At 39.6% G+C, this 25,802-nt stretch overlaps 2 protein-coding genes across 3 annotated transcripts in view; one reads left to right on the top strand and one right to left on the bottom strand.

The window, feature by feature from the left end:
* zmp:0000001082 (integrin alpha-D) overlaps positions 1-20,219 on the top strand; it is a 94,250-nt gene extending 74,031 nt beyond the window's left edge. Inside the window, exons 24-30 of one of the 2 annotated variants that reach the window (XM_061908310.1) lie at positions 617-724; positions 796-837; positions 908-1,033; positions 1,099-1,212; positions 16,642-16,704; positions 16,782-16,892; positions 16,955-20,219. In XM_061908310.1, coding sequence (XP_061764294.1) covers positions 617-724; positions 796-837; positions 908-1,033; positions 1,099-1,212; positions 16,642-16,704; positions 16,782-16,892; positions 16,955-17,143 — 753 coding nt within the window. In that variant the 3' untranslated portion in view covers positions 17,144-20,219. Of the gene's footprint in view, positions 1-616; positions 725-795; positions 838-907; positions 1,034-1,098; positions 1,213-1,346; positions 1,825-16,641; positions 16,705-16,781; positions 16,893-16,954 lie in introns of those variants that run through there. The other variant, XM_061908319.1, reaches the window with a different exon arrangement.
* Positions 20,220-22,191: 1,972 nt separating this feature from the next.
* The window catches only part of LOC133559581 (sodium channel and clathrin linker 1-like), a 56,017-nt gene continuing 52,406 nt past the window's right edge, over positions 22,192-25,802 (bottom strand). Inside the window, exons 14-16 of the mRNA XM_061911506.1 lie at positions 23,588-23,735; positions 23,384-23,446; positions 22,192-23,302 (exon numbers count right to left, since the gene is read on the bottom strand). Of these exons, the coding sequence (XP_061767490.1) occupies positions 23,411-23,446; positions 23,588-23,735 (184 nt within the window). The 3' untranslated portion in view covers positions 22,192-23,302; positions 23,384-23,410. The remainder of the gene's footprint in view (positions 23,303-23,383; positions 23,447-23,587; positions 23,736-25,802) is intronic.

Below are 25,802 nucleotides of genomic sequence, written 5' to 3'. Positions count from 1 at the left end.
CAAAACGGCCCGATCTATCCACATCCACAATTGTCTGGCGGTCGTAAGTGATCATGGAGTGTCCACGCTGTAAGCCAGCCATGAAATTTTCAGAATTGTCCGGTATTTTTGCCAAATGTTCCATTTCTACCAAGAGCTTCTGCAAGCCGCAGCCCATCCGGGCGCCGCCATCTTGGAAAACCAGTTGAAGTTCAAAAGGATTTGCAAATCCTTGTATTCTGTTTTTATTTACAAATTACATAATGTGCCAACTTCACTGGTTTTGGGTTTTGCACACTGTATTTCAGTAAAAGCTCTGTACCCTGGTGGAGGGTCACCCACATCTGCGGTCCTCTCTAAGGTTTCTCATAGTCATTCACATTGACACCCTACTGGGTTGTGAGTTTTTCCTTGCCCTTATGTGGGATCTGAACTAAGGATGTCATTATGGCTTGTGCAGCCCTTTTAGACACTTGTAAGAGGGCTGTATAAACAATCATTGATTGATTGATTGATTGATTGTACCCCTTATTTCAGGACTTTACTTCAAATATGTGTAAGGGTACAGACAGCCGAATATTAGCCTTTTCGACAAGAGTCCTTTAAAATGTTCAAATACATTCACTACACTTGGCAGGTGGATAATCCTGGCTGGAAGGCGTTTCCTGTCAATGTGACCCTGAGCTTTCCAACAAAACTCCAATATGACTTCGAAATGGAGAATTATCAAGTACTGGTACAACAGGTACAGTATTTCAACCCTTGCTACTACTGCTGTCACACACTTGTCATTCAGACTTTCTCTTTTTTTTCAAGAACCAAACTCGATGCGAAAGCATTGCTGGAATGATTTCGGAAGTGAGTCAAGTAGAAGTGTCACAGTTGTATAATCCCATGTACTACAATTAACACACACTTGTTGTGGAAGTCTTGCTTAGCAGAACAAGAGTGCAAGACCGTACAGTGTGACTCTTTCCTGCTGAACAAAGAATCTTCCACTGAGTTCGTGTTGTCTGCGGACATTCGATTCAAGGACCTTAAACAGCGGGCCAAGGTAAGTACGAACATGTCCAACATGCCTGTACCCAAACCGTGAACCGGTGTACTCTATCTTTGCAGAATAATGCTTTTCTGAAAAGATTCACTGGAGAGAGTGCAGAAATTAAGTTTAAGACTGCGATGAATGTCGATTTCAACAAACAACGATATGTGTTGGATTCTCATAAACAACAGGTATGCTTACCTAAATCCCTGGCACTATGATACGGTGGAGCCCGTTCAAAGGATACCTATTCATAGTGAGAGTCCAGACAAGAAAAAAAAATAGGGGTATTTTATTTGAACTAAGCAAAATTATCTGCCAACAGAACAAGAACATTTGGCTGGTCAAGACTTGGCAAAACCAGGAATAATTAGGTAACCTCAATAAATCCAAAAATACCTTAAAATCGCCCGATTGTAGCTGAGATAGGCACCAGCACCCCCCGTGACCCCAAAGGGAATAAGCGGTAGGAAATGGATGGATGGATGGAAGTATATTCTCACTAATAACAAGTGTACTTTTCTTGATAGAAAAAAAAAAAAGAAGAGACCTTTCTGCTCAATATGTTGAAAAATATTCTTAAATTAAGTAAATGCTAGTGCCATTATCTTGACATAATGATATGCGATCGGCATTACATTTCTGAGACCAGCAAACTTATACTAAAAACTAATTTATTGTTCTTAATGAAAAGGCAACAAGGCAACCGCTTGTTACTCTCGGGGTCTACTAGACGCTCAGGCAAATCATATTGTTTAAAAATGTATTACCCCATCCATAACATGACATCATCAGCTCTTTCAGTCAATTAGTGCGCGAGGAATATATATGTATATATACATATATATATATATATATATATATATATATATATATATATATATATATATATATATATATATATATATATATATATATATATATATATATATGTATATATCAATCAATCAATCAATGTTTACTTATATAGCCCTAAATCACTAGTGTCTCAAAGGGCTGCACAAACCACCACGACATCCTCGGTAGGCCCACATAAGGGCAAGGAAAACTCACACCCAGTGGGACATCGGTGATAATAATGATCCAGTGGGACGTCTGTGACAATAATGATTATGAGAACCTTAGAGAGGAGGAAAGCAATGGATGTCGAGCGGGTCTAACATGATACTGTGAAAGTTCAATCCACAATGGATCCAACACAGTCGCGAGAGTCCAGTCCAAAGCGGTTCCAACTCAGCAGCGAGAGTCCCGTTCACAGCGGAGCCAGCAGGAAACCATCCCAAGCGGAGGCGGATCAGCAGCGCAGAGATGTCGAGGCGGATCAGCAGCGCAGAGATGTCCCCAGCCGATACACAGCCGATACACAGGCAAGCAGTACATGGCCACCGGATCGGACCGGACCCCCTCCACAGGGGAGAGTGGGACATAGAAGAAAAAGAAAAGAAACAGCAGATCAACTGGTCTAAAAAGGGAGTCTATTTAAAGGCTACAGTATACAAATGAGTTTTAAGGTGAGACTTAAATGCTTCTACTGAGGTGGCATCTCGAACTGTTACCGGGAGGGCATTCCAGAGTACTGGAGCCCGAACGGAAAACGCTCTATAGCCCGCAGACTTTTTTTGGGCTTTGGGAATCACTAACAAGCCGGAATCCTTTGAACGCAGATTTCTTGCCGGGACATATGGTACAATACAATCGGCAAGATAGGATGGAGCTAGACCGTGTAGTATTTTATACGTAAGTAGTAAAACCTTAAAGTCACATCTTAAGTGCACAGGAAGCCAGTGCAGGTGAGCCAGTACAGGCGTAATGTGATCAAACTTTCTTGTTCTTGTCAAAAGTCTAGCAGCCGCATTTTGTACCAACTGTAATCTTTTAATGCTAGACATGGGGAGACCCGAAAATAATACGTTACAGTAGTCGAGGCGAGACGTAACAAACGCATGGATAATGATCTCAGCGTCCTTAGTGGACAGAATGGAGCGAATTTTAGCGATATTACGGAGATGAAAGAAGGCCGTTTTAGTAACGCTTTTAATGTGTGCCTCAAAGGAGAGAGTTGGGTCGAAGATAATACCCAGATTCTTTACCGTGTCGCCTTGTTTAATTGTTTGGTTGTCAAATGTTAGAGTTGTATTATTAAATAGAGTTCGGTGTCTAGCAGGACCGATAATCAGCATTTCCGTTTTTTTGGCATTGAGTTGCAAAAAGTTAGCGGACATCCATTGTTTAATTTCATTAAGACACGCCTCCAGCTGACTACAATCCGGCGTGTTGGTCAGCTTTAGGGGCATGTAGAGTTGGGTGTCATCAGCATAACAGTGAAAGCTAACACCGTATTTGCGTATGATGTCACCTAGCGGCAGCATGTAGATGCTGAAGAGTGCAGGGCCAAGGACCGAACCCTGGGGAACTCCACACGTTACCTTAACGTAGTCCGAGGTCACATTGTTATGGGAGACACACTGCATCCTATCAGTAAGATAAGAGTTAAACCAAGACAGGGCTAAGTCTGACATACCAATTCGTGTTTTGATACGTTCTAATAAAATATTATGATCGACGGTATCGAAAGCAGCGCTAAGATCGAGGAGCAGCAACATAGATGACGCATCAGAATCCATCGTTAGCAATAGATCATTAGTCATTTTTGCGAGGGCTGTCTCCGTCGAGTGATTTGCCCTGAAACCGGATTGAAAGGTTTCACATAGATTGTTAGACGCTAAGTGTTCATTTAACTGCTCCGCAACAATTTTTTCGAGGATTTTTGAAATAAAGGGAAGGTGAGACACCGGTCGGTAGTTTACCATGAGGTCAGGATCGAGGTTAGGTCTTTTAAGAAGAGGATGAATAACCGCTTTTTTGAATGCTAGGGGAACAGTGCCCGAGGAAAGTGATAAGTTTATAATATTTAGCACTGATGGACCTAATAATACAAAGAGCTCCTTGATCAGTTTCCCAGGAAGAGGGTCAAGTAAACATGTTGTTTGTTTTATTCCATTTACACGTTGTAACAATTCCTCTAATGTTATTTCCTCAAAACGAGAGAAACTATTTTGGAGGGCAGTATCCGCCGTATATACAATCGTGTCAGTGTTAATAGAACCCCGTTGTAGCTGGGACGCATTGTCTTTAATCTCCTTTCTAATGACTTCAATTTTCTTACTAAAGAATTGCATAAAGTCATCAGCTGAGTGGGTGGAGCTACTGGAAGGAGTCCCTTGTTGGGTAAGCGATGCTACCGTACTAAACAAAAATTTAGGATCGTTTTTATTACGGTGGATGAGATTTGAGTAATAATTAGCTTTAGCTAAGGTAAGCATGCGTTTATAAGTTATTAAACCATCACTAAATGCTTGATGGTGCACCTCAAGTTTAGTCGTGCGCCATTTGCGTTCCAGCTTTCTGCATAATAATTTCTGAGCTCTAGTTTCTTCTGTAAACCACGGGGTGCGCTTTTTTGGAGCCTTTTTTAACTTTAGCGGTGCTATGTTATCAATGGTTTCGCGCAGGGCGTCGTTAAAGTTGTTAGTGAGGTTATCAATAGAGCCCACATACTTTGGGAATGGTGCCATTACCGAGGGCAGTAGGTCAGCAAGAGTTGTCGTTGTGGCCGTATTAATGTTGCGGCTGCTATAGCAGTTATTATTATTATTAGTTTGACGAACATGCGTCTGAACCTCGAATTTTATAAGGTAATGATCGGACAATACTTTAGTATACGGGAGTATCGTAACTTTGGAAGCGGTGATACCCCTGACAAGCACTAGGTCTATCGTATTACCGTTGCGATGCGTGGGTTCATTTATTATTTGTGTGAGACCACAGCTATCAATTATAGTCTGGAGCGCTACGCACGGTGGGTCCGATGGGGCATTCATATGGATATTAAAGTCCCCCATTATGATTATATTATCGGCGTGTGTCACTAGATCAGCAACGAACTCTGAGAATTCATTGATAAAGTCCGAAGAGGGCCCTGGGGGGCGGTAGATAACAGCCAGGTGTAGAGGCAGCGGTGTGACAGACCTCATAGTAAGCACCTCAAACGATTTATATTTATTATTTATGTTAGGACTAAGGTTAAAGTTTTCGTTGTATATTAGTGCGACCCCCCCACCCCTTTTAAGCGGACGGGCAATATGCGCATGTGTAAAGTTAGGAGGACATGCCTCATTTAGCGCAAAAAAGTCGTTTGGTTTAAGCCAGGTTTCGCTGAGACCGATGACGTTAAGATTGTTGTCTCTGATAATATCATTAACTAACAACGTTTTAGGAGACAATGATCTTATGTTTAAAAAACCTATATTATAGGTAGTGGGCTGTTTTAGGGAATTTTTGATCAAATTATCCGTAGTAGCAATATTAATAATGTTGTGTTTATTATGCCCAGTGCATTCAGTATAATTACGACCATATCTAGGAATTGATACGACGGGAATGATCCGATTGTTTGTTTGTTGCTTTGATAAACTGCACGCATCATGGTTAGCCACCTCAGTAACGGGGATTTTCCGATTGTTTGTTTGTTGCTTTGATAAACTGCACGCATCATAGTTAGCCACCTCAGTAAAACACATGTCCAACTCTGAAACACTCAAAGCAGAAAAAACTTGTTCTAATTTAACAGACTCCTTACCCAGACCAGTAGTCTCGCATTTTCCATCTAAATCCGTCTTCGGGATGGAGGAAAGTGGTGTTCTGTGGGGATTAGCCTTCTGCTTTGTTTTTAGCCCCGCTCGACATCCGCGTTTCCGATCACACCGCTGGCGTCTGCTCCGTAGACGGCCCCCGCTGCTACTAGACTCCGCTGCTTCACAGGCCGCTGGACGTAGCCGCCGACGAATCCCCATGCTAGTTAGCATGTTTAGCACGCCCGCGTCTATCAGTCCAAAACGGCCCAATATGTCCATATCCAGAAGTGTCTGGCGGTCGTACGTGATCACGGAGTGACCACGATGCGAGCCAGCCATGAAGTCTGCAGAACTGTCCGGCATTTCCGCCAAATGTTCCATCATATATACAGCCCGGCCAATTGAATGAAATGAATTCCTCAAAATTAAAAATTTCTAATAACTGTCAGTTTACTGTACTGTGCCAACTGTACTACTTTATGAGTACCAGTTCGTATTTTGTATTGTTTCATTTAAAATAAAACAGCAAAATCCATCCGTTTTAATTATGAGAAAACATTGTGTCAGAGTCATGATTTTTTTTTTTCATGCTGGAAATAAGAAATTATTACTTTAAAAAAGTAGTTTTATACTTGTGAGTGTTGATAGCACAGCTTTGCAACAGTTGATATTCTAGTTTCAAGCATGTTTTACTCGATATAGGTCATAACATCTCAGCAACAAGCTGTAATATCTTACTGAGATCATTTAGGACCAAAAAACAAGTAATACCCTCTAACATAAAATCTGCTTAGTGAGAAGATTTATCTTATCAGACAGAAAATAAGCAAATATCATATCATATAATAGGGGTGTGACGGTACACAAACATTTCTGTTCGGTATGTACCTCGGTTTAGAAGTCACGGTTCGGTTCATTTTCGGTACAGTAAGAAAACAACAAAATATACATTTTTTGGTTATTTATTTACCAAATTTGTAAACAATGGCTTTTATTTATTGGGAACACTATAATAATTCTGCCCGCGTTAATCCACATTAAACTGCCTCAAGTTGTTGCTTTGATTAAATGAAATGACAAAACCTTTCTTCTACATATAACAAGTGCAACATTAAACAGTTTCAAGTCAAGTCATCATGCTTAATTTATTACAGCATTTGGGAAGCCTGTAGTTGACTTTTATTATGTAAATGTTATTTTTTATCAACATGTGATAGCAGGGACCCTGCCATTCAAAACTAGGCTGCTACATTACTAATGATTAATATAATTATAGCTGAAAAAATAGTACAATAGCAATAGGAGAGACTATTCATCCCTGACCACCATGGAGTTCATGTTAGTTCATGTGAAATAACAGACAGACAGGGCTTTGCTGCCCCTAACACACACACACGCACACACACACGCACACACATACAAACACGCACACACAAACACACACACGCACGCACACACACACATGCACACACGCACATGCACACATGCACACACGCACACACACACACACACACACACAGCAAAATGAGCTAACGTTACGTTTAAAGCTAATTAGCCTTCACCTCAAGCCAGAACTGCGAGCGAGCTGAGCTGCAGTTTAAGTTTCTAGAAGGTCAACGGGCTCATAGTGATGCTAGTAGTAGTTCTGACTGGGAAATGTTGTTTATAATTAGGGGAGAGTACAATGTCCGCTGCTTAACACATATCTGCTCGGCGCTGAAGCATTGACTACATGCGTTCTGAATACGCACTGCTGATTGGCTTTGTATACAACCAATCAGATGGTTCTGTGGGCGGGACAAAGCTGGGTGCTGAGACAGAGGCAGAAAGCAGAGCCGCTTGTTAAGACTTTAGCTTACAAACTCGTTCGATACACCTCTGAACCGGACCGAAACCCCCGTACCGAAACGGTTCAATACAAATACACGTCCCGTTACACCCCTATCATATCATCAAATGTTGAATGTCATCATACAGTGGAGCAAAAAAGTATTTAGTCAGCCACCGATTGTGCAAGTTCTCCTACTTAAAATGATGACAGAGGTCTGTAATTTTTATCATAGGTACATTTCAACTGTGAGAGACAGAATGTGAAAAAAAAATCCAGGAATTCACATTGTAGGAATTTTAAAGAATGTATTCGTAAATTATGGTGGAAAATAAGTATTTGGTCAACCATTCAAAGCTCTCACTGATGGCAGGAGGTTTTGGCTCAAAATCTCACGATACATGGCCCCATTCATTCTTTCCTTAACACGGATCAATTGTCCTGTCCCCTTAGCAGAAAAAGAGCCCCAAAGCATGATGTTTTCACCCCCATGCTTCACAGTAGGTTTGGTGTTCTTGGGATGCAACTCAGTATTCTTCTTCCTCCAAACACGACGAGTTGAGTTTATACCAAAAAGTTCTATTTTGGTTTCATCTGACCACATGACATTCTCCCAATCCTCTGCTGTATCATCCATGTATCCATTTGGGTATAAACTCAACTCGTCGTGTTTATACATAAAAAAAAAAGAAGAAAGGCCCCATTTGTCTATACACCCAGTTCTAGTGTTCACAATTAAAATTTTCGTTAAGCCACTTGTTCTGTTTTGCGGAGAAAAGTTTTATGTTCGACTGTGACTTTAACTCAAGAGGCAAAGAGTTCCACAAATGTGAGGCCTTCACCAGGGGCGTCGCCAGACATATTTCAGTGGGGCACGTGCCCCACTGTTGATCTGCAGTGCCCCAGTAAAAATATCACCAATAAAAAAAAACGCTTCAGAGTTTTAAGTGTACATAACATAGACAACAGCGCACATACTACTTAGTATGGTAATTGATTGCTACTGTATTCACTCCACGAAACAGTGAGCACATGGCTACTTAATATGGTAATTTATTCAAGTGTGGATTGAGACTTCGGTTGAGAGAGAGAGAGGGGCTGGGGGGATTCGAATCACTGCGTGCGGTGGGTGACGTTAGCCAATAACAATTTGTTAATTACAATATTTTGATTTTGATTTGACTCAAACTGTAACTCCTAGATGGATTTAAGAAAGTTATTTGCCCGCAGCAGAGAAGAAGCGAGGAATGAGAGATGTAAGTGAAGTCCTAGCTAGCTAGGCAACATCATTGTCTTAAGTTGATGCTAAGTTAGCTGACGTTATTTCTTGTATTAAGACAAACATATTAATTTGCTGTACGAGCTGTCGGGGGAATTTCCAATGAACATGAAACATACTGTTGGTTATTGTCTGCTGGTTCTGCATCAATGATGATTTGGAGTAAGCGTGTGTGAGTTGAGTGCTTCTCAAATGGTTTATCTTCAGGAAGAAAAACATTTTTCCATTTCATCAAGTCGTGAGCCAATTTTTAAATCATTCAAGTTTATTTCACAGAATAACAGCACAGTAGACTTGTCTTGTTAATCGGTGCGACTTTGACTAAAATAATCTTGTTTTGTCACCAGAAAAATGGCTACAGCTAAAGCATTTGGTTTTATTTCCAGAAAAAATACTAACATTTCTGTATTTGTTTTCAGAAAGATGGCTGAAAATATCGGGTTTTGTTGCCCCATTTAGATTTTTTTTAAATATATTTCCATGTCTGTCCTGAGTCCTCCTCCAACTTTTTAGTCGGTTTGCCTTTTGCTAAAATACTCACTAATAGTCACTAGAAAAAGGCTAAAATAATCTGATTTTGTTGCCACAATTTGATTTTTTTCTCTCTAAACTTTTTTTTTTTCATGCACACATCTGACTGCGACTCACTGAAAATGACACACAATCCACTTTTATGTCACGACCCAGCAGTTGGGAACCACTGGTCAACTGTATAACAGTTACTGTAATATTTCCATGTCCGTCCAGAGTGATTGACCACTTTGCAAAAATGAAAAGGAGACATTACAATTTACTTCTCAGAAAATGATTCCCTGAACAGACACACAACAGTTGTTCATTTATTCTACTACTGTGGCTTTATTGTTTTGTGTATATTTTATAGTTTTGTGTATCTGAAATAGGATTAGCCACATTGCCATAAATGGAAATTAAATAATATAAAAGAACCCAGAGATGTAGGGGTGCTTTATTTTTTGTTTTACTTTTGTAGATGTTAAGTTTGCAGATGATTACTGCAATATATATTTCAAAAAGATTCATTGCGCTTCCTTTTTGCTTTTACCAGTAGCAGTTTAGAAGTCTGGAGTAAAAAAGTGCACAAGTAGGTCAAATGCATTAGTTCATTTCAGGTGGTTAATCAAAGATCCATACAACATAATCTGATATGATTTCATAGTTTAAAGCATTATTTATGTATTTTTTATGATAAATAAGTGCTAAAAATGTTTTTGCTTGCGCGCTTTGCACGCTCACATGAATTATTTGTACCCCAGGTGTGACCCAGTACAGTATTAGGTCTAGTGACACCCCTGGCCTTCACTAAGACCGCAGACTGATCCAGACTCGTCTGGCCAAGGGAGTAGGTTTGATTTTAAGATTGGTGGGGACACAAAAGTGCTCCGAGGCAGCACTCTGAACGTTTACTTTTTTTTTTTTACATTAGTAATCATAATTTCACGTCATGCAGATGTTATAGGGTAAAGCAACTAAAATGAAAGCAAAGGAGACAACTTGGAAGTGTTCTCATCTTTACTCTTTAGTGTAGGGCTGTAGTGCAACTGTGCATCATACTGTCAATTAACATAGCCCACTGTCCATCAACAACATCAGAAATACATTCATGCAATACAACATTGTAAATAAACATAAATGAACTGTAATAATCTTTTCCCCAACTTGTGTTTAAATCGCTCACAATTTCTCCCTTCAACTACTTCTTTCTATTGCTGCTTTTGTACTGTAAATATGTGTGTCACTAATACTCAAATACAAGCAGATTAGTGTCCACTGGTTGTTCCTATTTGAAAGAGCCAAACACATGCCTCCGCCGGTCTGTCACAGAAATTAACTGCTGGCCAAAAATATGTTGATGCATGACAGATACATTAAGGACAATGACCATAGAGCTTGATGGTACAGTTACTGCCTGAGAAAAAAGGCTTTTGCTAAATATAAATATTACTTCATATTAATGAATTATATTTTAGCATTGTAAAATCACATGATCATCTAGTGAGGGTTTATTGTATTTCCACCACTTTGGTATTTTCAAACCGTTGCTCACTTCTACACAAATACATGAAACAAAAAAATAATTTCAAAAATAAAACAGAAAGGTGAAATCCGGCGATTTGATTGGCTATTAACCATGGTTTAAATATTCTGAAGCCTTATCACAGCGTAGGCTATCACTCCGTCTCAGGCACGCATGACTGGTATGAATGGAAGTTGTTGTCATGCATCCATGACAACGGACTGTTGCAGTCCGTAGTAAAAGACAGCTGATGGTTTTACGATGTTAAAAAACGGACTAAAGTAGTTGAATTCACATGTTTAAGGTTAACTTTCACCTCCGGGGAGGGTTAACAATGGTAAGGGGGACTGAGCATTGACTTTCACCTGAAAAAAAGCGGAGAAAAAGACGAGATGCAGTGCTAATTTGGAGCTAACGTCTGGATAGGTGGGACTATTTTTTCCACAGTGAGGCTATTTTATTGGATAATATGTATTTCTGGTTGAATAAAACTACATTAAATTGATTGAGTATTTCTATTTCATAATGCCTTTATTTGTAACTGTTTTATAAAAGCAATATATCACTCCAGTCCATGGTATATGCTCATTATAGCACTCTAAGGGGCGTGACTGGAGTGATATGTTTAATTATCCAATATTGTTGAGCCTCTATACACCCTTGAAGTAACTTACAGTTTGACTCCTAAAGAAGTCTCTTATATCCAGTTTTCTTTTCATTGACATTCTTCAAAACCTACAGCACACACGCACGCAAACAGACACAAACACCATGTAAATCACAGCACTGATATTAAAATCCATCTAGCTACCGTGTGCCAGGAACAACAAATGCCGAACATGTTGACAACTTACACTTACTTACAACTTACACTTACTTACAACTTACTCTTACTTACAACTTACACTTACTTACAAGTTAGAACTTACAACTTACACCGAGTTGCACTGCCTCTCGTCCGCTCGCTAGCAACTAGCATGTAGGCTAGCTTTTACAAGCAGAAGGAGTGACAGCGGGGACAGCCAATCACACCTAAGTTGGCATTAAAGCGGCAACCAGTCAGGGAGCGATATTTAGGTTAGACATGCAACACGAAGCGCTTTACAGACTTAAAAAACAATGCCCAAATGGTGCCCCATCATCAGTCGCATACAATAACACACACACAAATGAGTTCATGGCTGAGTACAGAGGAGCCAGGTGATGAATAACTATCACAGGAGCCGACTGCACCCCTTCTGTGCCATAATCATTGACTAAACATTACGGGCAGCGCTTGTATTGATAGTGACTACACAGTAGCGGCTGGATATTGGTAGGGATGTGTCCCTAGCCTCCCTACCCAATCCTACGCCCTTGCGTCCGGCACCTCTCCACCTTATCTGTCAGTAGACTTAATGTACTACAGGCGCTAAAAACTACAACATCGCTGATGGGGAGAAGTAATACAAACCACAAGGAAGTATTTTAAATGTAGAAAAAAAAATATATAATATCAATCAATCAATCAATCAATGTTTACTTATATAGCCCTAAATCACTAGTGTCTCAAAGGGCTGCACAAACCACCACGACATCCTCGGTAGGCCCACATAAGGGCAAGGAAAACTCACACCCAGTGGGACATCGGTGACAATAATGATCCAGCGGGACGTCTGTGACAATAATGATTATGAGAACCTTAGAGAGGAGGAAAGCAATGGATGTCGAGCGGGTCTAACATGATACTGTGAAAGTTCAATCCACAATGGATCCAACATAGTCGCGAGAGTCCAGTCCAAAGCGGGTCCAACTCAGCAGCGAGAGTCCCGTTCACAGCGGAGCCAGCAGGAAACCATCCCAAGCGGAGGCGGATCAGCAGCGCAGAGATGTCGAGGCGGATCAGCAGCGCAGAGATGTCCCCAGCCGATACACAGGCAAGCAGTACATGGCCACCGGATCGGACCGGACCCCCTCCACAGGGGAGAGTGGGACATAGAAGAAAAAGAAAAGAAACAGCAGATCAACTGGTCTAAAAAGGGAGTCTATTTAAAGGCTACAGTATACAAATGAGTTTTAAGGTGAGACTTAAATGCTTCTACTGAGGTGGCATCTCGAACTGTTACCGGGAGGGCATTCCAGAGTACTGGAGCCCGAACGGAAAACGCTCTACAGCCCGCAGACTTTTTTTGGGCTTTGGGAATCACTAACAAGCCGGAGTCCTTTGAACGCAGATTTCTTGCCGGGACATATGGTACAATACAATCGGCAAGATAGGATGGAGCTAGACCGTGTAGTATTTTATACGTAAGTAGTAAAACCTTAAAGTCACATCTTATATGACCCTTTACTTTGATATAAATGGTTTCTGGCATAATTAAACAATGACCCCAGAAATTGGCGATGTTGGGACAGGACGATTAATCAATCAACCAATCCAACTTTGTCCAATGTCCTCAACTTCCCCGCACATTTTCATTAATCGCCTTTTTTTGTCAATCAAATCTGTCTTTGAGCGGCGCTCAAACGCATATGTAAACCGTCTAATCAAAATGTATGTTTGTTTCTTGCGCAGATGAAGCAGGAACAGTAGCGCTATATCAACTATTTATAGCTCAAACGGCACATTTGTTGTCCTACGGTGTCGCACAGACATTGACCCAAGCACTTGGCAGGGAAACATGCAGAGAGCATACTCAGCCAGTCAGCCTCTAGATAATGTTGCAATTTCCCATGCCAACAAAGCAAACATGTCTGATTGGAAACATTAAAAAATAGGGCTCCACTTATTAAAATGCGCTAGCTCAATGCTAATGCACTACATTGGAAAAGCCACAGACATGCAATCGATTAATATGACGTTTTCAACACCTCCAAATGTGGTAATGTAAACTAGTGAAGTGAAATGAATTTTATTTATATAATGCTTTTTCTCTAGTGACTCAAAGCGCTTTACATAGTGAAACCCAACATCTAAGTTACATTTAAACCAGTGTGGGTGGCATTGGCAACAGGCGGGTAAATTTATTTGCCCAAGGACACAACGGTAGTGACTAGGGTGGCGGAAGCGGAGATCGAACCTGGAACCCTCAAGTTGCTGGCACGGCCACTCTACCAACCGAGCTATACCGTCCCAACTACAATTTAGAGGGGGTCTATTGCGGTTTATGTCCTTAATAGACGCAATGACTTGTCATAGTTCCCATTGTAAGCGCAAACAAACGTGTGTTTTTGTCCGGCATAAGGATGGTGAATTTTAGGTAAACTTCCACGTACGTGCCTGTAAAGGTTGCGTCCTAGCAGCTCCACTGTAGACACGGCACAAGAGCCAAGCCTGCAGTTTTAACAAAGTTTTTAATGAGCATTTTTTTGAGTTCAACTCTTTCTCCAGCAGAACGTGACTTTTCAGTCACGTCCGTGTCCTCTCTCCCCTCCTGCTCCAGGCCGCTTACTGTTAAGGACAACAGATGATTAGATTAACACGTACCACCTGTGAAATCTAATCAACTGCCAGCTGTGTCCCGCCGTCAGCAATGCCACGCCCCCGTCTGATGGTGCTCTGTCCTCAGCACCATGGACAGAGGCGGTGACCTTTGCTTCTGCAGTCAGCGCTGGCAACGTCTCCCTCCACAGTGCCTTTCACCTTTAAGAGCAGGCTTATGACCCACCTTTTTGATTTGGCTTCTATTTAATATTTATTCTATTGGTGAAGTGATTTGTACTTAACTTTTTATTTTTATGATATATGGTAGATGTTATTTAGTATATATTTATTGTACATATAGTCTTATCTTCACAACATTTTCTACTCATATCTTATCCTATATCCTTAATTATAATTTTTACTATTTGTGCGTTTTATTATTTTATTTTTTGAGTACAAAATACATTTTATTTATGAGTTTTATTATTACTTTCCAGCGTTCCTCATACGGCGGGAGCCCTCTGCATCAACTGCATTGGCTCTCCGTATGTTTTTGCCATGGCTGTGGGGACGCTTTGTGTCAGTGTCCTTTTGGCTGTGGTCTGATGACCTCCTGGTGCAGTCGGCTCCTGTGATAGTTATTCATCACCTGGCTCCTCTGTACTCAGCCATGAACTCATTTGTGTGTGTGTTATTGTATGCGACTGATGATGGGGCACCATTTGGGCATTGTTTTTTAAGTCTGTAAAGCGCTTCGTGTTGCATGTCTTTTATGTATGAAAAGCCCTTTATAAATAAAGTTTGATTTGATTCGACATACCGTATTTTCCGGACCATAGGACACACCGGATTATAAGACACACTGCTGATGAATGGTATATTTTCGATCTTTTTTTATGTATAAGGTGCACCGGATTATAGGGGGCATTAAAGAAGTCATATTTACTTTTTTTTCTAAATTGAAAACACTTTCTTGTGGTCTACATAACATGTAATGGTGGTTCTTTGATCAAAATGCTGCATAGATTATGTTTTTCTGACAGTCTCTTCCGGATGCAACGTTTTGCGGGCAGTCTTATTTACGTGGCTCACCTTAGACAACGTCTTCCCCCCATCATCTTTGTTGTAGTGGTGTAGCGTGCAAGGACAGGGGTGGAAGAAGTGTCAAAATATGGAACGAACTGTTTTAATTTCACACTTAAATCAATAACGTGAAAAAACGTCCAACTGGACCTCTCTAATAACTAAAGTTCCTTGGGTGAATAATCTAAACTCACTACATCGTATGTTTTAGTGCTTTCATGGCGAGTTTACTGACAGATATCAGTAAGATCTTTACACTACGTTTTATCAGAAATGGCAACAGCAGAAGATGAACGACACATAAGATAGAGAAAAAAAAGAAGCTTATCAACTACGTGTCGCCACGGACTACAAAGGCGGAGTGCGCATTTTTTCATGATTTATGCAGATCCCAAATACAGATCAGTAGGTACCAGAAGGTTAGAAAAGTTGCTTTTGCATAATATTCCGAAACAAAGCGCCAAGCGTGTCTTACCTTATATACACACCATAATAATACTTGTATGTTTAATGCGCCGACAAGCCATCAGGCGGTGCGGCTTCATTGCTTACCAAAGTCGTACTAAAACATTTTGATATATTTTTGCACGGCCTTTATAATGTTCTATAATTTCAATGGAACATATAAAATGTTGGTGTTGTTTACTTGAGTCATATTGCCATTACAGTGCAGTCTACATGTAACTCTTATCTTTGACTGCCATCTATCTACTGGTCACACTTATCATTAGACCAAGTACCAAATATAATAGCTTCGAGGTCGGTAAGCACAACCAGAATTATTCCGTAGATTAGGCGCACCGGGTTATCAGGCGCACTGTCTATTTTTGAGAAAATAGAAGTATTTTAAGTGCGCTTTATAGTCCCAAAAATACTGTACATGCTTCTTTCTAAGCAGCGGTCCTCCCTAGTCAGAATTTGGACATCGTCCTCAAAAGTGTGCCCCCTCTTTATAGATGGCAAATAAATTGCTAACTTCGTGGTTGAAGAAACTGCCCTCCTTTGTTGGGTCATGTCTTTTACTAAACTTGTTGTGTCTCCATAGTAGACGTGAATGCGATCTTAACCACACTGCATTGTGTTTGCTTTTCTGGATTGTGTACTGAGGGTGCACCAATTCTTGCCTGAGGTTGTTAGTCGATGTGAAAATAACGTGTTCGGGGATTTTTTTTTTCTCCAGAAAAACCTGCCACTTAATGAATCGCTACATCCAAACCTTGTGTCTATCATCTATCAGCCACTTTTTGGTAATAAGAACTAAATTAACCGTAGCTGGATGAGTTGGTCCTCATAAATGGGTTCCACTGTGTAGTACGTTTCACTATGCTGTTATTCTCATGTCTAACTATGACCCAAAGAATACAGGAATGGCAAAGGAGGAGACTCCCTTGTGGAAAGACAACAATCCCACAATTAAATGGGTACATTAAACTTCACAGGTAAAATCTAGATTAGTTTTCAGGCAAGAGCCTAAAATATTTATTTTCTTTACAAACAGGTCGAAGTTCGAGTTGAGTTCATCATTTCCCCTGATCAATACCTGATCATTTTCACTGGAACCGGACTGGGACTTTTGCTCTTCATCATAGCAACCATCATCATGTATAAGGTGAGTCATGATCATTTATTCAATCAAATTAAATCCCTCTGATTGATGTTGTGTGTTTAAAGCTGGGCTGCTTCAAGAGGAAAACAGTGCAATATTACCAAAAGCAGGAAGAGGTAGCTGCTCTTCAACTGGAAGGAACCCCCTCGCAGAACAACGGCTTTGGCGGCCAGACCGAAGATGGCACCCCTGCAGAGATAAAAACTCTTCTAGATGGGGACCAGTCAGCTGACACACAAACAGAAGTAGATTAAGTTGACTGTGACTGGACCACGTGATAAGATTGTTATTCCAACAGTGGATCTTTTGGTTCATGTTTTTGACAACTTTATCATTATGGGATATATTGTTCCTTTTTTTTTCCTACAAAGCAAGATCTATAAAACCTTACTTGGAATTCTATCAAACATTGGAGGAACAACAACAGAGAACATTATTGTTCGACATTTCCCAGACACCTGTTCTTATAGAAAGATTTCTCAGCTGTTCAAAGGCGATGCAAACACGCAAGTAGAGTAGATCCCCGCCTATTTGCTCTTTTTCCTATTCTCTGTTTTTAATTGTAAATCATTCAGATACTTTTTTAGGGTTTTTTAGCGATTGTGCGTTATTTGCTGTTCTTTACCCATAGCGGAGATCTATTGAAACTCTAAACCAGACCTGGGAAAATTATGGCCAGGGGGCCTGTTAAGCTTTTCAATCTGGCCCGCAGGACATTCCCAAATATTGTTTTTAGATCTTTAAGATGGAAACTGTAGCTGCCATTATGACTTGGATGCTGGGGCGCCGTATCCGGCCCGCGGGCCATAGGTTAAGGACCCCTGGGTTAAAATGTCAAATCGATTCTCCAGAATGAAACTAATTTTATTAATCTATTCTGAACCGTCCCAAAACACAGTGATTTCTTTGTTACAAGTTTGTGAAAAATGTACTTCTGCAGCAGCAAATCAGTACACAGTCGTCCCCCGCCACATCACGCTTCAAATAATTACAGATTTTCTTTCAAACAATATTTTACATATTTTGGGCCTAAATGAAGTCTATTTTATGTCCTATGAGTTTTACAGTACAGTATTTGTCGTATTTTATATTATGTTGTGGCGATGGATAAAAAATGGTCACCAAATGGAACTTCCGTTTCCGGGTTATCTTTCATGTTAAACTGTTTATGCACTTCCTTTTGGACCCCTGCCTCGTCAATAACTCATGTCTGCATTAGAGAGAAATGTGGAATAATGTGGGGGGAAAATGTGGCAGGACATGCACTTATGACAACGCAGCTACTGTCTACACTTGTCTTTGTTACCCCCAAGTTTTTGCACTAAACACCTGTCTGTGGTTTTAACACATGGAAGCCCAGTTCCAACTTAGAGAAATGACTCACGATGTGATGAAGTATTTTCGTGTCGTATTCATTTTTTAATAGCCATGATGAAAGCCTCTGTCATGTCTTGTGATCATATTTGTTTGGTTATGTTCTGTTACTTCAAGACTCCATTAGTTCATGTTTTTTGCTCCCTTGTTTGGTCACCATGTCAACTTTTTAATTTCACCCGTCTCACGTGTTGGACTCATGCACCAGTTTGTAATTGCAGAGAGTATTTAAGCCTGTTGTTTTCAGTTGGTCGTGAACTAATCATGTTTCATGATTAGTTCACGCTGCTTGTTTCATGCAATTTTATAGTCCATGCTGCCCTGCTCACGTCACCGCAAGTAAGTTTTGGTTTACAAACCCTGTTTACATGTAAGTTGGGAAATTGTGTTAGATGTAAATATAAACGGAATACAATGAGTTGCAAATCATTTTCAACCCATATTCAATTGAATGCACTCAAAGACAAGATATTTGATGTTCAAACTCATAAACTTAATTTATTTTGCAAATAATAATTATTTTACAATTTCATGGCTGCAACACGTGCCAAAGTAGTTGAGAAAGAACATGTTCACCACTGTGTTACATCACCTTTTCTTTTAACAACACTCAATAAACGTTTGGGAACTGAGGAAACTAATTGTTGAAGCTTTGAAAGTGGAATTCATTCCCATTTTTGTTTTATGTAGAGCTTCAGTCGTTCAACAGTCCGGGGTCTCAGCTGTCGTATTTTACGCTTCATAATGCGCCACACATTTTCGATGGGAGACAGGTCTGGACAGCAGGCGGGCCAGAAAAGTACCCGCATTCTTTTTTTATGAAGCCACACTTTTGTAACACTTGTCTTGCTGAAATAAGCAGGGGCGTCCATGATAACGTTGCTTGGATGACAACATATGTTGTTCCAAAACCTGTATGGACCTTTCAGCATTAATAGTGTCTTCACAGATTTGTAAGTTACCCATGCCTTGGGCATTAATACACCCCCATACCATCACAGATGCTGGCTTTTGAACTTTGCGCCTGTAACAAGCCAAATAGTTATTTTCTTCTTTGTTCTGGAGGACACCACGTCCCCTGTTTCCAAATATAATTTGAAATGTGGACTCGTCAGACCACAGAACACCTTTCCAGTTTGCATCAGTCCATCTTAGATGAGCTCAGGCCCAGCGTTCCTTGGTGTTGTTGATAAATGGGTTTGGCTTTGCATAGTAGAGTTTTAACTTGCACTTACAGATGTAGCGACCAACTGTAGTTACTGACAGTGGTTTTATGAAGTGTTCCTGAGCCCATGTGATGATAGCCTTTACACACTGATGCAAAAGTCCGTAATATCATCGCTTACGTGCAGGGATTTCTCCAGATTCTCTGAACTTTTTGATGATTTTACGGACCGTAGATGGTAGACGGACCGTAGATTGCTTACAAAGTGGTGACCCTCACCCCATCCTTGTTTATGAATTACTTAGCATTTAATGGAACCTGTTTTTATACCCAATCATGGCTTCCAACTGTTCCTAATTAGACTGCACACCTGTGAGATGTTCCATATAAGTGTTTGATGAGCATTCCTCAACGTTATCAGTATTTATTGCCACCTTTCCCAACTTCTTTGTCACGTGTTGCTGGCATCATATTCTAAAGGTAATGATAATTTGCAAAAAAAAAAATGTTTATCAGTTTGAACATCAATAATGTTGTCTTTGTAGCATATTCAACTGAATATGGGTTGAAAATGATTTGCAAATCATTGTATTCTGTTTATATTTACAGTACATCTAACACAATTTCCCAACTCATATGGAAACAGGGTTTGTTTTAATGCCAGTTAGTGTATTTTGTTTCATTGCCATTAGTTTACATCTTAGTGTTAGTTTTGTTCCCTCAGCCATGTTTGTGTCCCCGTCTTTTGTTTGCACTTTTATAGTAATAATTAAAACATGTATTTACCTTAACGCCATGTCCGGTTCAGTTTTGTTGCATCTCGGGAAAACTATCCACGCAAAAAGCTGCACCATAGTCCAAGTTAGGACAGCCTCAACGAAGGTAATAGCATTGACGCTTGCAGGATCCTCCGGCTTCCAGCGAGTAGTACACGCTCAATATTGAGTGAAACAAGTGTAAATGTGACTATAGGAGTGTTATTTCATGTTTGGAAAAGTCTGTTCAAAAAATATTTCTAGAAGTTGGTATACAGTTTTTTTAATACTCTAACTATAAAAATATTAGATTTATTAATTTTAGGGTCGTGGGGGGTGCTAGACCCTATCTCAGCTGCATTCGGGCGGAAGGCAGCGTACACCCTGGACAAGTCGCCACCTCATCGCAGGGCCAACACAGATAAACAGAGAACATTCACACTCACATTCACACACTACGGCCAATTTGGTGTTGCCAATCAACCTATCCCCAGGTGCATGTCTTTGGAGGTGGGAGGAAGCCAGAGTACCCGGAGGGAACCCACGCAGTCACGGGGAGAACATGCAAACTCCCCACAGAAAGATTCCAAGTCCAGGATTGAACTTAGGGTTACCCAAGACCTTCGTATTGTGAGGCACACGCACAAATAGCCTGCTTGTCTTCTGGCACATACACAATGGCTCTATCAATGTTCTCCTGGGTAGCAGTCGCCCTGTTAAAATCCAGCCACTATTGCGGCTGTTGCTCCACCACCACCACTACTTCAGGTGTTGAAAAAGAGATTTGGGATCTGCATAAGTCCTGAAAATTTGCACGCGTCCGCCTTTGTAGTCCGTAGTCGATAAGCTTCTTTTTTTCTCTGTCTTCTTGTTATGGGACATTCATCCTCTGCTGTTGCCATTTCTAATATAAAGTAGTGTAAAGTTCTAACTGACATTATATCTGTCAGTAAACTCGCCATGAAAGCGCTAAAACATACCGGTGTAGTGAGTTTACATTATTCACCCGAGGTACTTTAGTTATTAGAGAGTTCCAATCAGACATATCTTTTAAGGGATACAGTTCTGGTGTTGTTATTGCTCTAGTGAGCCACGGAGGAGGCGATGCTCCGTTATTGATTGATGTAAAGTCTGAATGTAATTAAAATAGTTAGCACCATCTTTTGACACTTCTTCCACTCCCTCCTTGCATGCTACACCGCTACAAAAAATATGAGGGAGAAAAGACGCTGCAGAAGGTAAGCCACGTAAATAAGACCGCCCAAAAAAACGGCGCATCCTGAAGCAACTTTCAGAAAGCGGTTTGAAGATGATCTGTAAAACATAATCCATGCAACATTTTGACCATAGAACCACCATCACATGTTATGTAGACCACTAGGAAGTGTGTTTAATTTTGAAAAAAAAAATATATATATGACCCCGTTAATGCGCCTATAATCTGATGCGGCCTACGGTCCGGAAAATACGGTACTCTTCATAAACATATTCGTCTAATAATCGTTAACTTAAGTCAATGATCAACATAGAAGTTATTTGCGGCCCCAAGGAAGATGTTTCAACAAAGATAAAGAAGAATAAATTTACTTTATTAACATCAGTATGAAGACAAATTGACTGACCAGGAAGTCGTTACAATCCTGCAGCACTAAGGACGTTATATAGTACAGAGAAAAGTGGTCACAGCTCCTGCGTGGGTTCCACACTGACACGGAATCAAAAGTGCAGGATTTCCAAAAATCAAAATAAATATAAGATGTAAACCATACTTGCCAACCTTGACGCCTCCGAATTGTAGAGATTGGGGAGGTGGGGGGGTTGAGGGGAAGGAGTATATTTATAGCTAGAATTCACTGAAATTCAAGTATTTCTTATATAAATATATATATAATACATATATATATATATATATATATATATATATATACATACACATATATATATATATATATATATATATATATATATAAATAAAATAAATACTTGAATATTTACACATAAGCACACACATAACACTCCTCTACTCACTGAAATTCAAGTATTTCTTATATATATATATATAATACATATATATATATATATATATATATATATATATACATAAATAAAATAAATACTTGAATATTTACACATAAGCACACACATAACACTCCTCTACTCATTGTTGTATTTGAAAGTGCAATGCTTTGCAGCCAGTAGCACAGCCTCTGAAGAAGCATAGGTATGGGCAGCATCTGTGACATTTAATTGCAGGAAAGGAGTAAGTTTAGGGTTGAATTGTCCATCCTCCTTCTATTCTCTGTCACTATCTTTCTAACCATGCTGAACATCCTCTCTGATGATGCATTGCTGTGTGGCACGACACAAAAGTGCAGAGTCTGCCGAGGCTGGGATTTTCCATCTCTCCCTAGCATACTCCTTCCCCTTCGATCTGTCCTGGATGAGCTGAAATTCTTGTTTCCAATCATTTTGGAACTTGCAAGCGTACTTCTTCTTCTTACTCGTCTTCGCCATGACTGTCTCCTCTTCGTTCTTTTGCTTTGTCTCTGTTATGTTTTTGGACATTACTACTTGCCGTATTTTTGAAGCAATGCATGATGAGAATCCGGATGTTGCGTGTCAGTGTATTAATGTGCCGGCTGGAATAAACACACGCCGAGAAATAGCTCCGTGCCGGCCTACTTTATGGGTTATAGATAAACCGATGGATAACAGAGACATAAATAATAGTCTCCTTCTTGTTGTGTGTGCAGTTGCGTACTGAGCTCCAAAAGCCGTAGATGTTATAACATGACTGGGCCGGATGCTGTTTATATGGAGGAAAAGCGGACGTGACAGGTTGACTTCACTCAGGTCCAGCTGGAAATCGGGAGAAATTCGGGAGAATGGTTGCCCCGGGAGATTTTCGGGAGAGGCACTGAAATTCGGGAATCTCACGGATAATTCAGTAGGGTTGGCAAGTATGATGTAAACACCCTTTTCCTTATGTAACGGGCTAGCAACGGCTAGTTTTGTTTACGCCAACGTCAGTCAGCTACTTCGTTGCACTGTATGAAAGTGTGCTTTCACATCTTCAATTTGCGGTCCCAAAAAGTGTTTGTTGGGATTCCAGAACAAAGCTGTGGGGGAAATTACCAAGTTTCAAAATGATATCGTAGGCACAGTCACATAAAAATGGTGTGTTTTTTGTTAAGACTCACCAAATCTAAAAAAAAATAATAATAAATTTATGGCTTTTCCAATAAAGCAGTCTCGTGAGAAACCTGTTTCGACAGAAAAAATGAAATGAAAAACATGACAAATATCACATTTTGGCCACGGATGATGATGAATAGACTAGAATGAGGGAATGATGATGTCACCCTGTAACTACAGGATTACACAGAAGTAATCGGTGGCCGTACCTCTTGTGTTGCAGTCGTTGCTCTTTGCTCAGCATGCGTCAAACGTCTCTGCAAGCTAACCGACTTCTCCTGATACTCTGCGAGCTGACTCTCATACTGCTGGACCTCAAGCTCGTATAATCGCTGTTTGTGTTGTTGCGTCTCCGTCCTAAAATCACATTTACAAACAACATTCATCACTCATTTTAAGAGTTTGCTGTCACTAAGTAGAGTACATGCGGTTCTTGAGGGGAACTAGATTTTGAGGTACCATTATTTTCATAGAGGACTGGTTCGTTATTGTAGTATTATATATATTTTTTGAATACAAAGAAAAAAATCACTGGTAGTAGTAATAAGATAAGACGACGCCGACCCATTGTAAACATAAGGTGATGCCATATCCCCATCACTATAGCATAGCAAACCGCTAAACTAAAGCTATTCAATAAGAGGGGACAAATTCAGGGCTCGAATTTAACCACAGCAACAGCGGCAAAAACCACGACCGCCCTCGTCATTTGCCGTCATGCCCTAAAAGAATTGACCGACATTTGCAGCAAGGACACACCGTGACCGCCCTTGACTTTTTACGAGGGATGTAACAGTAAATGGGACAATGATAATTTGCAATAAAATTCCAGACGGTTAGTAATACCGTCTAATTTTTGTAATTACCGAAAAACCGTCATTTATTAATGCATTTTAGGCAACACGAAGTCAGGCGCATGCGCACAAGCGTTGTTTGACTCGATAATCATACCGAACAAAGGACACAGACTTTGCTCGGGAGATTTCCCCTCGAAGTAAACGAAGACAAGCGTATATATATATATATATATATATATATATATATATATATATATATATATATATATACTGTATATATTATATATATACACACACACACACACACACATATATATATATATATACATATATATATATATATATATACTAATGTATATATATATATATATATTAAGGGTGTGGGGAAAAATCGATTAGAATTTGTGCAATTCAGAATCGATTGTCATTTTTTGAAAAATCGATTTTTTTTTAATCCATTTATTTTTTTTTGTTTATCAATCCAACAAAACAATACACAGCAACACCATAACAATGCAATCCAATTCCAAAACCAAGCTTGACCCAGCAACACTCAGAACTGCAATAAACGGAGCAATTGAGAGGAGACAAACACGACACAGAACAAACCAAAAGTAGTGAAACAAAAATTAATATTATTAACAACAGTATCAATATTAGTTGTAATTTCAGCATAGCAGTGATTAAAAATCCCTCATTGAAATTATAATTAGACATTTATACAAATAAAAAAAAAAGAACAATAGTGTCACAGTGGCTTACACTTGCATCGCATCTCATAAGCTTGACAACACACTGTGTCCAATGTTTTCACAAAGATAAAATAAGTCATATTTTTGGTTCGTTTAATAGTTAAATATACATTATTGCAATTAGTTGATAAAACATTGTCCTTTACAATTATAAAAGCTTTTTAAAAAAAATCTACGACTCTGCTAGCATGTCAGCAGACTGGGGTAGATCCTGCTGAAATCTTATGTATTGAATGAATACAGAATCATTTTGAATCGGAAAATAATCGTTTTTGAATCGAGAATCACGTTGAATCGAAAAAATTGATTTATAATCGAATCGCGACCCCAAGAATCGATATTAAAGATTCACAGCCCTGAATGTGTGTGTGTGTATATGTGCGTACAGTGTGTATGGATATATGTATATATATATATATATATATATATATATATATATATATATATATATATATATATATATATATATATATATATATATATATATATATATATATAGGTATATATGTATGTATATATGTATATATATATTATATATATGTGTATATGTATTTGTATATGTATTTATATGTGTATATAGGTGGATATGTATATATATCTTTATGTGCATATATATGTGTACATGTATGTATGTATACATACATGTATCCATAAATGTGTATATATATGTGTCTGTGTGTGTGTGTGTATATATATATATCCATCCATCCAATTTTCTACAGCTTATTCCCTTTGGGGTAACGGGGGGCGCTGGTGCCCATCTCAGCTACAATCGGGAGGAAGGCGCGTACACCCTGGACAAGTCACTTCATCATCGCAGGGCCAACACAGATAGACAACATTCACACTCCCATTCACACACTAGGGCCAATTTA

The sequence above is a fragment of the Nerophis ophidion genome, linkage group LG01 (assembly GCF_033978795.1).
Source record: "Nerophis ophidion isolate RoL-2023_Sa linkage group LG01, RoL_Noph_v1.0, whole genome shotgun sequence".
Taxonomy (NCBI): domain Eukaryota; kingdom Metazoa; phylum Chordata; class Actinopteri; order Syngnathiformes; family Syngnathidae; genus Nerophis; species Nerophis ophidion.
The sequence above is the reverse complement of the archived record's forward strand: the minus strand, read 5'-3'. Positions and strand labels throughout refer to the sequence as shown.